The following is a 17,721-nucleotide window of genomic DNA, read 5'->3' on the forward strand; positions in this document are numbered from 1 at the left end:
AATCAACCACAAATGTGAAATAAGATTAAATGTTAAATAACACATGCATTCAGCAAATTACTAGTAACATAAACACACACTAATGACAAAGATGAACATCTTTTTTACTGTAAGAATTCAAATTTGCATGTCGCGATAGTAGCATATACAACCCCAATTCCAATGAAGTTTGTTAAACATAAATACAGAATACAATGATTTGCAAATCATGTTGAACCTGTATTTAATTGAATACATTACAAAGACAAGAAATGTAATGTTCAAACTGATAAACTATTTTTTTTTTTTAGCAAATAATCATTAACTTAGAATTTTATGGCTGAAACATGTTCCAAAAAAGCTGGGACAGGTGGCAAAAAAGACGGAGAAAGTTGAGGAATGCTCATCAAACACCTGTTTGGAACATCCCACAGGTGAACAGGCTAATTGGGAACAGGTGGGTGCCATGATTGGGTATGAAAGGAGCTTCCCTGAATTCCTCAGTCATTCACAAGCAAAGCTGGGGCGAGGTTTACCTCTTTGTGAACAAGTGCGTGAGAAAATAGTCGAACAGTTTAAGGACAATGTTCCTCAACGTACATTTGCAAGGAATTTAGGGATTTCATCATCTACGGTCCATAATATTGTCAAAATGTTCAGAGAATCTGGAGAAATCACTGCAAGTAAGCGGCAATGCCGAAAACCATCATTGAATGCCCGTGACCTTCGATCCCTCAGGCGGCATGCCATCAAAAACTGACATCAATGTGTAAAGGATATCACCACATGGGCTCAGGAACACTTCAGAAAACCAATGTCAGTAAATACAGTTCGGCGCTACATCCGGAAGTGCAACTTGAAACTCTACTGTGCAACGTAAAAGCCATTTATCAACAACACCCAGAAACTCCGCCAGCTTCTCTGGGCCCGAGCTCATCTAAGATGGACTGATGAGAACTGGAAAAGTGTTCTGTGGTCCGACGAGTCCACATTTTAAATTGTTTTTGTAAATTGTGGACGTCGTGTCCTCCGGGCCAAAGAGGAAAAGAACCATCCAGACTGTTATGTACGCAAAGTTCAAAAGCCGGCATCTGTGATGTATGGGCTGTGTTAGTGCCAATGGCATGGGTAACTTACACATCTGTGAAGGCACCATTAATGCTGAAAGGTACATACAGGTTTTGGAGAAACATATGCTGCCATCCAAGCAATTTAGGAAAAGTTACGAAAAACCTCAATCTATCTCAGTACTTAGAAGGCTCGCTAGATTAATAAAAATGAAGAGTTCTCGATTATAGCGGTTTTACTATTTCACTCAAAAACAGAAGTCACGAAACAGGAAGTGGAATGTTATAGAAAATGTAATTAAATCTACAAGGGAAAACTACAGGGAAACAATGCAGAGGGGCTTGACTACAAAGGGTACAGATAAATATTCGTAGAGCAGGCTGAACTTGTGATGTAAGCGTGAAATGAGAATGTGCAGGGAGCAATGTGAGATCTGGGAATTTCTGTGACCTTTAGTATGAAGCAATTATGGACGAATTTGTACTTAGTAAATAGCGAGTTGTGCACGTAGAACGGAATTTAGGCATGCTGGTTGATCCTCCCGATGGATGGGCCGGGGGGCTGAAAGGGTGGTTTGAAGAAAAAGGAATTCAAGTGTAGGGTGGCCGGAGCGCTTGGGTGGCGTAGTTCGCCACATGTTCAGAGAGAACTGGTTCCTTCTTAGTGGTGCTGCACCCACACACAAAAGTGTGGTTTTGGGAGCGGGTAGAGTGATTCTGCGGTCCGCGACCCTCGGCGCGGCAAGGAAGGTTCGGCCGGGCCTGCCCCGTGTCAGTGCGTCTCCACCACCTCGTGGTGAGATCTGGGGCTTCCTGGCTGTGCGTCAGCGTCTTCGGAAAAACGCAGAAGGCAAAAAGCGAAGGTTCTGGCGTTTTGTACCAAGGAGAGGCCGTCCCGTGCGGGAAGACAGACCATGCCTCTGGTATTGAATTTCATCCTAGAATTTTCTGTGGTTTTAATACCAGTGAAATAAGAAATTAATTCCCAGCTTTTGTATTGTCTCACACACCCTGGTTAATCTATGCAGTGAGTGTTTCACCTTATTTGGTGGATAATAACACTTAATGCCAGTTTGTGTAACAATTCTGGGTTTGTTCTGCGATAAACACAACCATACTCGGTTGACAAACAGATTTACCCAGCAGACTTGCGGGAAAACAGTCATTAGTGACGTTGGTATCATGATATATACTGGGAGCATTCATGCAAAGTTAATAAAATATCAAACAGACATTTAAATTTGGTGACAACTATGAGCATTAAGCGTGTCCGTGCTCCACCCTTTGGGACTGGTCGCGGCGCTGCGGTCGGGCTCGGGACCTCCCTGGGTCCGAGGGGGTCGGTGGCGTCCCCCTGGTTGGATCCCCTGTTGGACAGGCTCAATGGCTTGGCCCCCCGTGTGCGTGGAGGGGGCCAGGCCCACTCTTCCTCAATGTGCCGGCTCAGCAACTCCATACACCAGTTAACTAACATGCATGTGATATGGTCTTCATTCACTAATAAGTTCAATAGACACGCTATTGGCTTTAATTGCTTGTGCTGAGACCACAAATAACAACACAGGTTATACTAACATATCAACTCACAGGTTACTACAGGTGTTTAGACACTAAAAAAGAATCCCACCGCACCACTCGTCAGTAGCACTGCCTTCCTCATGTTTCCACATCCTGTCGTGCCCTTTTATGTCCTCTCTCGTTTTGTTCTGTTGGTTAGTTATTGCATGTCCTCACTGGGTGCCCCCCCCATCCACAAATAATAACACGATTTGACTCTTCTAATGTTACTTGTGTTCAAATATCCAGACTGTCTCAGTATTGTTCTGCTGTGGTTCTCACCCCTATTCCCCTTGTCCAGTCTGTCCCCTAAAACCCTTTTCTGTCCGGCTGCTTTTTCAATAAACATCAGATTAAGATTTTTTTTTTAAATAACCAGAGGGAGTATTTCAAACTCCCCTGTTGCACAGCAAAACTCTTCGATCACACAGGCATACAGATCCACCATTCTGCAAGTCCATTCAGCTGAACAGGACAGGTTTATTTAAAAAAAACAAAAAACTTTTACTGTCCCGGACAAAAGGGCAGGTGCTGGAGCACCAATAGGGGTCTATCTGTGACCGTGACTGCTCTTCGATAACGTGAACTTTATATGGGGATAATTATTGTCATTTTATAGGTTATACTATACAGTTGCACAAGGTACAGTTTACAGTGAAGGTGGAAAAAGTTTACACCACAAAAATCTGGCACTTCAGAATTTTTATATCAACTGTATTCCACCAATCTGCAGTATTGGTGGAGTCTGGACACCTCTTGTGTTGTCACTAACTACTACCATTATGTGTGTGGTGTCTTGACAAGGCACTTTCTTCAACCTGCTTAGGGAGTGTCGGACAAATGTTAAACATATTAACTCCTCTTCAGTCAGTTTGCCAATAAATGTGTGTTTACCACTACTTACTAATCAATCAAATCTCCACCAAGACCTAATAAACCACATCATTTACAATTTAGGGAGAATTTCTGTATTGTTCAATAATATAAAAATCATAAACACACCTGTAAGCATTCAGTCCGCCTTTTGTCCCAGAGTCGAACAACACCATAGTAGGAGGAGCCGCTGGCTATCATGTGATTTCCATCTGTTTGCATGCAGTATAAGGCACTGTCATGAGGTTCCTCCCACTCCATTACATTCTTACTGTTGGGAAGAATGGCCAGTTAGAGATTGATACAATGATGTAAAAATAAATTAAATAATAATAACAATCTGCTGGCGTTCCTGTGCATTACTGTACTTTATTCATAACAAAGATAATAAAGGTATAATCTATCTGTAGAATATGGATTAAGATCTGGGGCAGAGGTGTGACAGACAACAGCATCAATGTGTTCATCATCCAAGAAATGCTGCTCCAGCCACATGAGGAGCCCTGGACCCATTGCAACCAACATTAAGGTCTGACAATGGGTCCGATGATCTAATCCCAGTACCGAGCAGCAGTCAGCCCTGGAGCGCATAGATGTGCCATCCTGGAGGAGTTGCACTAGCTGAGCAACTTTTGTGGGTTACAGACACTGCATCTTGCTACCACTAGGTTGGCTTGCTAATTGCCTATTAGCAGGTGAAATTGATTCACAATACAGTAATTACCACTTCCTAACTGTACAGATTGATATTCCAGATGTGTGACAGACTTGGAGTTCAACAGCGAAGATAATGTGAGTAAAGTGGAACCTCAAGAAAACGGAAGCCGACATCGGATAAAAAGGACCGTCGAGACTGAACAATGTGTCCAAAAATAATTTACATTTGTCACATCAACTGCCATTGACAAAATCTGTTAGTTGCAGTATTGGCCGCTGTTGTTTACAAGCGCTGTAGCGCAATGCAGGCAGAGAATGGGACTGACGGATTTCCGGGTCACAGTTAAACAATAATATTACATCCTCCCGTGCCTATCTGGCGGCCATGTTGAATGTGGGGCATTGACGTGGCAGCCATGTGACGACGGCTATATCTGTTGTCTATTGCACATACAGCAGAGCAAGAGCAGCATGGCTGCAGCGTTAACTCTGAGGAGTACTAAGCACAACTCTTTTGAGTCTGGATCATGCTATTTTTGGTACAGTAACATTTTTTTTGTGAAGCCACCTTTGGCAATGGATTTGGAACAAGGAAGCACATGAATTCCTCGCAGCTCACGAAAGCAACTCGCCTAGATAAATATTGTACTGCACGGGGCGGTTTAGGCCACAAACAAATCCTACAAAACAATTTTGTACTGCACAGTAATATGGGTGCCTATGGCCTTAAAAAAGTGCTTCAATGCAACAGACAATTGGCTATATCGGACGACCGTTGCCCCTTTTAGTCCATTCTATTGAGGTTCCACAGTATAGTGTTCCCTTTATATTGTATGCTGAGCATTTTATTGATGGACGACATACCGTAATTTATCGTGTATAATGGGGCATTTTTCTCCCCCCAAAATTGTCAAAAGTATAGGGATATATCGGGACAAATGGAAAACAATACATTTTATAATTGTATGCCGCCATCTAGTGGTTATGAAAAAGCGGTACACTGTCATTCCAAAATGCCACCGCCACCGAGAGGTTACAAGAAAGGTGTACACTTTCATTCTAATATGCCACTGCCACCTAGTGGTTACAAAAAAGGTGTAGCCTACACTTTCATTCCAATATGAAAGGGGTACATATGACCGCATATATGTACAGTTGTGCTCATAAGTTTACATACCTTGGTAGAATTTGTGAAATTGTTTTTTTTTTTTTTTTTTTTTTTAATATGACTGATGACTGAACAACAACCGTCATTAATTTATTTATGGCTATATTTTGTTTAATGATAATACTTTTCTGAAATGCTTGCCCGTTTAATTTGAAACCCATTAAAATAAAAGTAGCGGCACAGTGGACGACTGCTTAGCACATTTGGCTCATACTTCTGAGGACTAGGGGTCAAATCACGGCCCCGCCTGTGTGGAGTTTGCATGTTCTCCCTGTGGCTGCGTGGGTTTTCTCCAGGTTCTCCGGTTGCCTCCGACATCCCAAAAACATGCATGGTAGGTTGATTGAAGACTATATATATCGCCTGTAGGTGTGAATGTGAGTGCGAATAGTTGTTTGTTTATATGTGCCCTGCGATTGGCTAGCAACTAGCTCTGGGTGTACTCTTGCCCGAAGATAGCTTGGATAGGCTCCAGCACGCCCACGACCATAGTGAGGATAAGTGGTACAGATAATTGATGGATGGATAAAATAAAATTAAATGTGTTTTCCCTGGTCCTTCATGTTTTCTTTAAATAATTGTACCCATCTGGCAAATTCTGCCTGGGTAATCAAACATATTAGCACAACTGTGTTTTTTCTAATTTACTCAATAAAAGTAGGGCTGTGAATTTCAAAATAAGAGCAAGTAAATTTAAAAAAAGTATTACATGTTCAAATAAAGTGCCTAACTTCAGAATAATTCTTTGAAAAAAACTAACAAACTACAGATACTATTTTATTTGTTTTGATCATGTGTTGAAGCAAAATCATGCACTGTAAAAATGCATTATACATAGATAGGGGACCCCATACTTCGGGAGTATGGGGTCCCTGTACGACCAGAGTCAGAGTTTGGTCCGCATATCCAGCAGTGAGTCAGACTCGTTCCCGGTGAGGGTTGGACTCTGCCGAGGCTGGCCCTTTGTCACCGATTCTGTTCATAACTTTTATGGACAGAATTTCAAGGTGCAGCCGAGGCGTAGAGGGGGTCCGGTTTGTTGGCCTCAGTATTGCATCTCTGCTTTTTGCAGATGATGTGGTTCTGTTGGCTTCATCAAGCTGTGATCTCCAAGTCTCACTGGAGCAGTTCGCAGCCGAGTGTGAAACGGCTGGGATGATAATCAGCACCTCCAAATCTGACACCATGGTCCTCAGTCGGAAAAGGGTGGCGTGCCCTCTCCAGGTCGGGGATGAAATCCTGCCCCAAGTGGAGGAGTTCAAGTATCTTGGGGTCTTGTTCACGAGTGAGGGAAGAATGGAACGGGAGATCGACAGGCGGATCGGTGCAGCGTCTGCAGTAATGTGGACTTTGTATCGGTCCGTTGTGGTAAAGAAGGAGCTAAGCCGAAAGGCGAAGTTTTCGATTTACCGGTCGATCTACGTTCCTACACTCACCTGTGGTCACGAGCTGTGGGTCGTGACCGAAAGAACAAGATCCTGGATACAAGCGGCCGAAATGAGTTTCCTCCGCAGGGTGTCCGGGCTCTCTCTTAGAGATGGGGTGAGAAGCTCGGTCATCCGGAAGGATCTCAGAGTAGAGCCACTGCTCCCCCACATCGAAAGGAGCCAGATGAGGTGGCTGGGGCATCTGATTTGGATGCCTCCCCAGTGAGGTGTTCTGGGCACGCCCACCAGGAGGAGACCCCAGGGACGACCCAGGACACGCTGGAGAGACTACGTCTTTCGGCTAACCTGGGAATGCCTCAGGCTCCCCCCCGGAAGAGCTGGATGAAGTGGCTGGGGAGAGGGAATTTTGGGCGTCCCTGCTAAAGCTACTCCCCCCGTGACCCGACCTCGAATAAGCGGTAAAAAATGCATGGATGGATGGGTAATTATTTTTGTTGTGCGTTTAATTTTAACACTAAATTCCAACTGGGGTGTCAATAAACATCTTAAAGCATGCTCAAATTTGGATTAAATGCCTAGCCTTGTGCTACAATGCACACATTCTCTGCAGGCTGCAACGTACGACCCGCGGGTGATTGTTTTTTGTGATCGGCAGTGAAAGCCATCGATAGACGAGCGGCGATCACGTTATCCATGGAAATCGGCCGATCATGATCAGTGGCCAATCAAACGAAGCACCACTACGATGATTAATCACAAAGAAATTATCGCATTAATCATGTATTAACTGATTAATCACACAATTTATTTTGATCACATACACTCCTTTACTGTAACTATGGATCGATATCTGAAATGCGCTGCAGGTTCCTATTATGTCAGTGATCAGGTCAATGCTTACGCCAGTGCAAAGATGAGTGAGGAGACTGACTGGTGTGCTTGGTGAAAAATTGTGCTTCAAAAGTCACTTTGATGGGATTTTTGATGAAACAAAGGTAATTTGCATATAGTGCAGCACTAAACTGTCTTTTCACTGAAGCACAAGTTTAAAATACCATCTCAAAGCAAAATGTGGTATAATGTATGGTATATCTAGAACCTGTGATTAATTAAAATTCAAACGTCTGAAAAATTTTATTTAAAAAAGTTACCGTTTGACAGCCCTATTAATTATACAACATTCCATCCATCCATTTTCTGTGCTGCTTTATCCTCACAAGGGTCGGGGGCGTGCTGGAGCCTATCCGAGCTAACGTCAGGCGAGAGGCGGGGTACACCCTGAACTGGTCGCCAGCTAATCGCAGGGCACATAGAAACAAACAACCATTCACGTACACATTCACACCTTAGGGCAATTTAGAGTCTTCAATCAGTCTGGCCACCTTCCTTACAGACACATCTTCCACGAGCATTTACTTGGTTTCACACTTGACTGGCTGACAGGGACACGACTCAACTACAGTCCCCTCCAAAAGTATTGGAATGACAAGGTCAATTCCTTTGTTTTTGTTGTATACCGAAGACATTTGGGTTTCAGATCAAAAGATGAATATGAGACAGAAGTTCAGAATTCCAGCTTTTATTTCATGGTATTTAAATCAAGATGTGTTAAACAACTCAGGACAGAGCACCTAACGTGACTGATGGGTGTTTCTAGTTGCTCAGGTGGTAGATTGATTACTTAAACATTAGATAGTGCTTGTTTTTGGCTTTGGGTTTCACCTGTGAAAACCGCATTTGCTGTTAAGCAAACATGAAGACCAGAGCACTGTCTATAGGGGAAAACAAACCATTTTGGAGCTGAGAGAAGAGGGAAAATCGATCAAAGCTATTGTACAAACATTGGGCATAGCCAATACAACAATTTGGAATGTCCTGAAAAAGAACTGCCAACCTCCACAGGGCAGGGGTGAAGGTATCACAATCCAATGTTTGAAGACTTCGAGAGAAGAACTATACAGGCCATACCACAAGATGCAAACCGCTCATCAGCAAAAAGAATCAGAGGCCCAGATTGGATTTTGCAAAGTACAGAGAGAATTCTGAACTTTTGTCTCATATTCATCTTTTGATCTGAAACCCAAATGTCCTCAGCATACAACAAAAACAAAGGAATTGACCTTGTCGTTCCAGTACTTTTGGAGGGGACTGTATTTGTATACAAGCAATTTAAAAGTCAATTTTTCATTAGAGGTCCCTTTTAAGCAGTTTTTGCGTAATGCTAGTAACATACTGATAACCATCTCAAAATACCACCTTCTCAAAAAATAAGCAGCAACTAACTGTGGTTAGGAGAAGGGAAACATTTTAGGGGAAAATATTTTCTAACAATAGGCATTGATCCTCCGTTAGTGCAGCCTCATCAATAACAGATTAGGAAACGCTGGGGAGACATGGCATGGACATCCATGCATACACACACACAAGCACACTACACTCACAGAAATCACAGTGGTCAGTAATGTAAGATGTGGCACCTGGAAATAATGTGTGGTTGAAGTTAGACCCTCGATCAATATGCTGACAAGACCAATGTATAATTCATTGTACTGCTAATTAACGCTAACGCAATTTCGGCTTTGAAAAGTCATAGCTATTCATTTATTTTTTTAAAATGGCTATGCTGTAAGACCTAATGTAACATCTAAAGACTGACTTGTTCCCTTTTTTGGGGATCCCGAGGGTTCAAGATGAGAATTCAACAAGTAATCAAGCTAAGTTATCTAGTAATAAACCATTCATGTCTTTTTCACCCATTGATGAATTAATCAGAATATAATGACAGTTGACAATTTCACTAATGATCAATCATATATTTTTACACTGTGGGAATAATGGATGAAGCATACCTGTATTTTTCTGTTACTGTGCATTTGTCTTTAATGTTCACCCAAATTTCCAGATGACCTGGACCTCCAAGCTGACCCTGGGAGCCTCTTGATGCTGGTTAGGGTGGACTCTATTAATTATTGATCTCTAAAGAGCGACCCCCCTCTTGAAACTTTCATCCAACCCTACCCATTTCTAAATCCCCACGGGATCTGCCAATCAGAATATATTAGTTTTACTTGACTGAACCCTACCTCCCCAAAATATAAAAAGAAACCGCTGCTGTCCCAAATGAATGCCACTCTCCCCAATTAACTTACAGACTGACATTATATTAGTGAGTGTGTTACTGCAGTAATAGATTTCCATGACAACTTTAAAAAACAAAAGTTATCACGGCACATACAAAAGTCAAAATGAAAGGAAATATAGTTAGTACCCTGTTAGCGGCCGTACCAGCTTCCCCTCTTCAGATATGACGGTCTACAAGATGTTGGACTGTCTATGGGCTTTGTTGGGTATTCATTCAGAATAACATTTGTGAGGTCAAGGTAATATCCTGTGTAATGATCCTGAGAGGGCTTGCTGTCTCACCATCTCTGTTGTGGTTCAGGTTTTCTGTGCAAGTTCTTCTAAACTTGAGGCTTCATCCTGGCAGCTATATATATTTTGACAAAATATCATCTGGAGGGTAAAACTAGCCTGTCTTATGAAGGTCTAAACCCAGCTCATTCCTATTAGTGCGCAAACAATCCAATGCTTGGTTAAGTCTGCTTCACAATGATAGGCAGAGCCAACATCAAATGATCAAAAAGCGACGTCGCTATTAACGCTTGACGGCAGACATATAGAACCCCTGGCAAAAATTATGGAATCACAGCTGCTGGAGGATGATCATTTAAATGTTTCATTTTTGAGAAAAAAGGCAAATCACAGATGTGTCTTGAGCTGCCCTGCAGTACTATTGTCGGAGCCTGGGTGGGTTTGGGTTTGCGACCTCTCACTCTCTCTCTCCCATCCCTTCTCTCTTTCCAGCACCTTCCTCGGCCGCGCACCTGTCACCAATCAGCCCTCGTTACCACCTGCATTTAAGCCTGCCTGAACCTGGAAAGCCTCGCCAGAGTAGTGGAGCTTCTCCAGCGGTACAACAGCTCCACAGTCTCCAAGTAAGCTACGCAATTATTCGTCATCATTCTGACCTCAATGTTTTTCCTTGTCCTCAGTGTTTCCTCCGTGTCCCTCGCCAAGTGGATTTCTGCCACCTTGGCGCCAACCTAGCCACCAGTGCTCATCACTACCTGCCACACATTCTCTGCCTCAACAACTTCCCAGCGCATTTCTAGGACCATTCCCATTTCCGTTCTCAATAAACTGTTCATCCCTACCTTTCAGCCTCCGCCTACTCTTGGGTCCAGTCGCAACTCATTCGTGACAAGATGTTCCACACATTTTTTTGATTAAAAATACCACCACTCTAGGTTTAAGAAACACAAACAAAAAATTTCAAGAAAGAAGATTGCTGTCGTCAGTGATAATTTGTTTTGAGCAAGTAGAGGAAAAAAATACGGAATCGCTCAATTCTGACGACAAAATTATGGAATGAGCTCATAATTTTCAGTTCTAAAAAAAAAAAAGATTGAATCTGCTAATTAGTAGGCTTTACACAATCAGGATTTTTGGGGACAATCACCGATCACAGAGTTTAAAAAAAACGATAACCGATCACAAGATGGAGCAATGTGTATATTTAAATGACGTGTTCATTTACTGTATATACTTGTGTACTGTATATTGAATTTCAAAAACATCTTGTCAGGTCGTATTCTAATCAGTCAGGTCAAACCAACATTACAACATGACAGAAATAGTGGGTTCTAACTTACTGTAATCCATCCATTTTCTGAGCCGCTTTTCCTCACTAGGGTCGCGGGCGTGCTGGAGCCTATCCCAGCTGTCATCGGGCAGGATGCGGGGTACACCCTGAACTGGTTGCCAGCCAATCGCAGGGCACATACAAACAGACAACCATTCGCACTCACAGTCATGCCTACGGGCAATTTAGAGTCTCCAATTAATGCATGTTTTTGGGATGTGGGAGGAAACCGGAGTGCCCGGAGAAAACCCACACAGGCACGGGGAGAACATGCAAACTCCACACAGTCGGGGCCGGGGATTGAACCCGGGTCCTCAGAACTGTGAGGCTGACGCTCTAACCAGTCGGCTACCGTGCCGCACTGTAATTCAATTATTTTAATTAAATTACTTCGCACACACACCAAAACTTTAGCGGATGATGCAGGGGCCAGGCAAGAGGGTCGGGTGGCGGGGAGAGTTCTTCAAAAAAATTTAAGCATTTTAAACTGACTAGTAGTGCGAGATGATAATGTATCTTACCATTGAGAAAAACACATAAAATCCTTCCTTCAAGAAAGACATTGTGACATCACCCTGGGGTGTGTAGGCGAGGGATGTTACATTCCCCTGCAGGAGCCAGTTCCACTCTACAAAATGGCTGCCAATCCAGGCAGTACACCTCCCAGTATGCCTCCGACCCTAACAGGTGCGGCTGCTTTAACCCACCTGATTAAAGCAGGAAGAGTGAAGAAAGAACTACGGGCTGACTACAACAATTTTCTTTATTTTTTGTTTTGTTTCTGAAAGCCATTAAGCTATTTTAAATAAAAATTGCTTAGTGGAAGATCCATGATTTGCCTTTTTTCTCCAAAATTCAACATTTAAATAATCATCCTCCAGCAGTGGTGATAATGTTTGCCAGGAGTTGTATCGTACTACCCATCAGTGCAAAGCTGGTTTCCATACTCAAATTAAGCAGAACAGCGATCTATTTGATATTTGACGAACGGCTAAGGAGGAAGCAGAAGCGAGGCAAGCGTGTGTGTGTGTGTGTGTGTATATATATATATATATATATATATATATATATATATATATATATACAGTGGGTACAGAAAGTATTCAGACCCCCTTAAATGTTTCACTCTTTGTTATATTGCAGCCATTTGCTACAATCATTTAAGTTATTTTTTTTTCCACATTAATGTACACACAGCACCCCATATTGACGGAAAAAAACAGAATTGTTGAAATTTATGCAGATTTATGAAAAAATACCCCTCCTTGAGCCATCACCATGTCGTGGTGGAGGGGTTTGTGTGTCCCAGTGATCCTAGGAGCTAAGTTGTCTGGGGCTTTATGCCCCTGGCAGGGTCAACCATGACAAACAGCTCCTAGGTGAGGGACCAGACAAAACACGGCTCAAAGACCCCTAATGATGACGACAAACAATGGACTTCGTTTTCCCTTGCCCGGACGCGGCTCACCGGGGCCACCCACTGGAGCCAGGCCTGGTGGTGGGGCTCGAAGGCGAGCGCCTGGTGGCCGGGCCTGCACCCATGGGGCCCGGCCGGGCACAGCCTGAAAGGGTAACGTGGGTCCCCCTTCCCATGGGCTCACCACCTGTGGGAGGGGCCATAGGGGTCGGGTGCAGTGTGAGCTGGGCGGTGGCCGAAGGCGGGGACCTTGGCGATCCGATCCCCGGCTACAGAAGCTGGCTCTAGGGACGTGGAATGTCACCTCTCTGGCAGGGAAGGAGCCCGAGCTGGTGTGTGAGGTCGAGAAGTTCCGACTAGATATAGTCGGACTCGCCTCCACACACAGCTTGGGCTCTGGTACCAGTCCTCTCGAGAGGGGTTGGACTCTCTTCCACTCTTGAGTTGCCCACGGTGAGAGGCGCCGAGCAGGTGTGGGTATACTTATTGCCCCCCGGCTCGGCACCTGTACGTTGGGGTTCACCCCGGTGGATGAGAGGGTAGCCTCCCTCCGCCTTCGGGTGGGGGGACGGGTCCTGACTGTTGTTTGTGCCTATGCACCAAACAGCAGTTCAGAGTACCCACCCTTTTTGGAGTCCTTGGAGGGGTGCTGGAGAGCGCTCCCGCTGGGGACTCCATTGTTCTGTTGGGGGACTTCAATGCTCACGTGGGCAATGACAGTGAGACCTGGAAGGGCGTGATTGGGAGGAACGGCCCCCCCGATCAAAACCCGAGCGGTGTTCTGTTATTGGACTTCTGTGCTCGTCATGGATTGTCCATAACGAACACCATGTTCAAGCATAAGGCTGTCCATACATGCACTTGGCACCAGGACACCCTAGGTCGCAGTCCGATGACCAACTTTGTGGTCGTGTCATCGGACTTGCGGCCACATGTCTTGGACACTTGGGTGAAGAGAGGGGCGGAGCTGTCAACTGATCACCACCTGGTGGTGAGTTGGCTCCGATGGTGGGGGAAGATGCCGGTCCGACGTGGCAGGCCCAAACGTATTGTGAGGGTCTGCTGGGAACATCTGGCAGAATCCCTTGTCAGAAGGAGTTTCAACTCCCACCTCCGACAGAACTTTGCTCATGTTCCGGGGGAGGCTGGGGACATCGAGTCCGAGTGGACCATGTTCCACGCCTCCATTGCTGAGGCGGCCGACCGGAGCTGTGGCCGTAAGGTGGTCGGTGCCTGTCGTGGCGGCAATCCCCGAACCCGTTGGTGGACACCAACGATGAGGGATGCCGTCAAGCTGAAGAAGGAGTCCTATTGGGCCTTTTTGGCCTGTGGGACTCCTGAGGCAGCTGATGGGTACTGGCTGGCCAAGCGGAATGCAGCTCTGGTGGTCGCTGAACCAAAAACTCGGGTATGGGAGGAGTTCGGTGAGGCCATGGAGAAAGACTTCCGGACGGCTTCGAGGAAATTCTGGTCCACCATCCGACGTCTCTGGAGAGGAAAGCAGTGCATCACCAACACTGTGTATAGTGGGGATGGGGCGCTGCTGACCTCGACTTGGGACGTTGTTAGTCGGTGGGGAGAATACTTCGAAGACCTCCTCAATTCCACCGACACGCCTTCCCATGAGGAAGCAGAGTGTGGGTTCTCTGAGGCGGGCTCTCCTATCTCTGGGTGTGAGGTTACCGAGGTACTTAAAAAGCTCCTCGGTGGCAGGGCCCCGGGGGTGGATGAGATTCGCCCGGAGTTCCTAAAGGCTCTGGATGTTGTGGGGCTGTCCTGGTTGACACGCCTCTGCAACATCGCGTGGACATCGGGGACAGTGCCTCTGGATTGGCAGACTGGGGTGGTGGTCCCCCTTTTTAAGAAGGGGGACCGGAGGGTGTGTTCCAACTACAGGGGGATCACACTGCTCAGCCTCCCTGGTAAGGTCTATTCAGGGGTGCTGGAGAGGAGGGTCCGTCGGGAAGTCGAATCTCAGATTCAGGAGGAGCAGTGTGGTTTTCGTCCTGGCCGTGGAACAGTGGACCAGCTCTACACCCTCGGCAGGGTCCTCGAGGGTGCATGGGAGTTCGCCCAACCAGTCTACATGTGTTTTGTGGAGTTGGATAAGGCGTTCGACCGTGTCCCTCGGGGAGTCCTGTGGAGAGTGCTTCAGGAGTATGGGGTACCTCAGTATTGCATCTCTGCTGTTTGCTGATGATGTGGTTCTGTTGGCTTCATCAAGCTGTGATCTCCAAGTCTCACTGGAGCAGTTCGCAGCCGAGTGTGAAGCGGCCGGGATGAGAATCAGCACCTCCAAATCTGAGACCATGGTCCTCAGTCGGAAAAGGGTGGCATGCCCTCTCCAGGTCGGGGATGAGATCCTGCCCCAAGTGGAGGAGTTCAAGTATCTTGGGGCCTTGTTCACGAGTGAGGGAAGAATGGAACGGGAGATCGACAGACGGATCGGTGCAGCGTCTGCAGTGATGCGGACTTTGTATCGGTCCGTTGTGGTAAAGAAGGAAATGGAATTGTTGAAATCTTTGCAGAAAAACTGAAATATCACAGCCATAAGTATTCAAACCCTTTGCTCAGTATTTAATAGAAGCACCCTTTTGAGCTTATTCAGCCATGAGTCTTTTTTGGGAATTATGCAACATGTTTTTCACACCTGGATTTGGGGATCATCTGATCATCTGCCATTCCTCCTTGCAGATCCTCTCCAGTTCTGTCAGGTTGGATGGTGAACGTTGGTGGGCAGACATTTTCAGGTCTTTCCAGAGATGCGCAATTGGGTTTAAGTCAGGGCTCTGGCTGGGCTATTCAAGAACAGTCACGGAGTTGTTCTGAAGCCACTCCTTCGGTATTTTGGCTGTGTGCTTAGGGTCATTGTCTTTTTTTTAAGGTGAACCTTCGGACCAGTCTGAGGTTCTGAGCACTCTGTAGAAGGGTTTCGTCCAGGATATCCCTGTACATGGTCGCAATCATCTTTTCTTCGATTACAACCAGTCTCCCTGTCCCTGCAGCTGAAAAACACACCCACCGCATGATGCTGCCACCACCATACTTCACTATTGGGACTGTATTGGACAGGTGATGAGCAGTGCCTGGTTTTCTCCACACATGCCGCTTATGAATTAAGGCCAACAATTTCTATCTTGGTCTCATCAGACCAGAGAATCTTATTTCTCACCATCTTATCTTACCACCTTATATAGACGGGTGTCTGTTTCCTAATCAAGTCCAATCAGTATAATCAAACACAGCTAGACTCCAATGAAGGTGCAGAACCATCTCAAGGATGATCAGAAGAAATGGAAAGCACCAGAGTTAAATATGTGAGTGTCACAGCAAAGGGTCTGAATACTTATGGCTGTGTGATATTTCAGTTTTACCTTTTTAATAAATCAACAAAAATTTCAACAATTAAATTTTTTTCTGTCAAAATGGGGTTATTTGTGCACATTAATGAGGAAAACAAATGAACTTGAATGATTTTAACAAATGGCTGCAATATAACAAAGAGTGAAAAATTTAAGGGGGTCTGAAAACTTTCCGTACCCCTTGTATATGCACGCCACCACAGCCCGTCCGTGAGAAAAATGCTGCTCCTAACCGGTCTGCGGTGCAAAGAAGGTTGGGGAACACTGCTTTAAATGATTAAGAGATTTGTCCCAATACTTCATATCGTGGAGAAATACCTTTATTTGCCAAAAAAAGATTTTAACTCACTGCGGACTTAGGCGAAGGTCCCAGAGTCGAATAAACGTGTCATAGCCACAGGTGAAGAGCTGAAAAGGTGTCTCAAATACCATATCCAACACACCAGCCCCTCGACGGAAACCTGAACCCAGACTGGAGACACACTCCAACCTGTAGGCAAGGAACAGATGTACAAACTGAGAATTAAATATTCACAAACGTCTGGTTGTGAACTAATTCAATTCTCCAACGGCTGAATGGCTATGAGCAGGGAATGAATGAGGAGGGTCCCCCACCCAAATGCACACTTGGAGCTGCAAGGGGATGCCTTCCCCACCCAAGGGTGCATTTGTGTGGGGAAAGCTAAAGCTGTCCATTGCTGCCTTGTCAGCAACAGGCAGCGTGCAGCATGCCGTTTTCACAAAGTTACATTGCGAAGCCAGGTTTTGTGCAATCCACGCATTGTAGTTCGGTAACAACAAAGTCTTTTACAAAATACAATACGATAAATATCAATCTTACAATGTGAAATCCTCTTTTCATGGTTTAGGTCTCGCATGCATTACTCACATACGGAACCAAGGTCACACATAGGCATTCAGAGGAGAGATTCCAGAGTGCAAGGGTGGTGTAGTAGTAGCCCCTTTCACATTGCCTTTCCACCAAATAGTCACTTCAGAGAAGTAGAGCTATCATTTATTTGCCTGTGCCGTTCAGACGGAACTTACCAATGTATCTTTAGTGCGCTTTGACACAGCTGTTGTGGCTTTTCACATTCTGATAATAACAGTAGATGAGTGGTGACATCCGCTCCAGTGTTTGCCTGTTTGGTACAGCAACAACTTGCTTTAAACACAATGGGCTGGGCTGTGGTCAGTTAGCCAAATTTACTCTGAGGCAGAATTTCACCTCTGATACTATGTCTGAAGCAGGAAAATTCACGAGTCGACTCAAATCCCCATTCCGCGTATTGGTACCTTGACAGTCATCAATGAGCTCACTGGCATCTCTCCGAAAAAGTGCCCCAATTTCCAAATGGCTGGGATTGCGCAGAATCCTCGCATCTCTAAAGAAACCATCACTTTTCAGGACTCCCCCCCCACTCCTGGACCCCCTAGACTGGTCAATAATTAGTCAAACTAATAGATACACGTGGGGACTGGCAAACAGTATACATTTGGGAAAAAAAACGAACAAAAAAAAAAACGATCAAATTTAGAACTAGGAGGTTT

At 45.1% G+C, this 17,721-nt stretch overlaps 1 protein-coding gene across 3 annotated transcripts in view; it reads right to left on the reverse strand.

Annotated features, from left to right (window-relative positions):
* fbxw4 (F-box and WD repeat domain containing 4) overlaps positions 1 to 17,721 on the reverse strand; it is a 118,387-nt gene that overhangs the window by 13,162 nt on the left and 87,504 nt on the right. For all 3 annotated transcript variants that reach the window (XM_061690816.1, XM_061690815.1, XM_061690814.1), the window contains 2 exons: positions 16,520 to 16,660; positions 3,606 to 3,747 (listed from right to left, as the gene is read on the reverse strand). In XM_061690816.1, the coding sequence (XP_061546800.1) occupies positions 3,606 to 3,747; positions 16,520 to 16,660 (283 nt within the window). The remainder of the gene's footprint in view (positions 1 to 3,605; positions 3,748 to 16,519; positions 16,661 to 17,721) is intronic.

The sequence above is a fragment of the Phycodurus eques genome, chromosome 11 (genome assembly GCF_024500275.1).
Source record: "Phycodurus eques isolate BA_2022a chromosome 11, UOR_Pequ_1.1, whole genome shotgun sequence".
Taxonomy (NCBI): domain Eukaryota; kingdom Metazoa; phylum Chordata; class Actinopteri; order Syngnathiformes; family Syngnathidae; genus Phycodurus; species Phycodurus eques.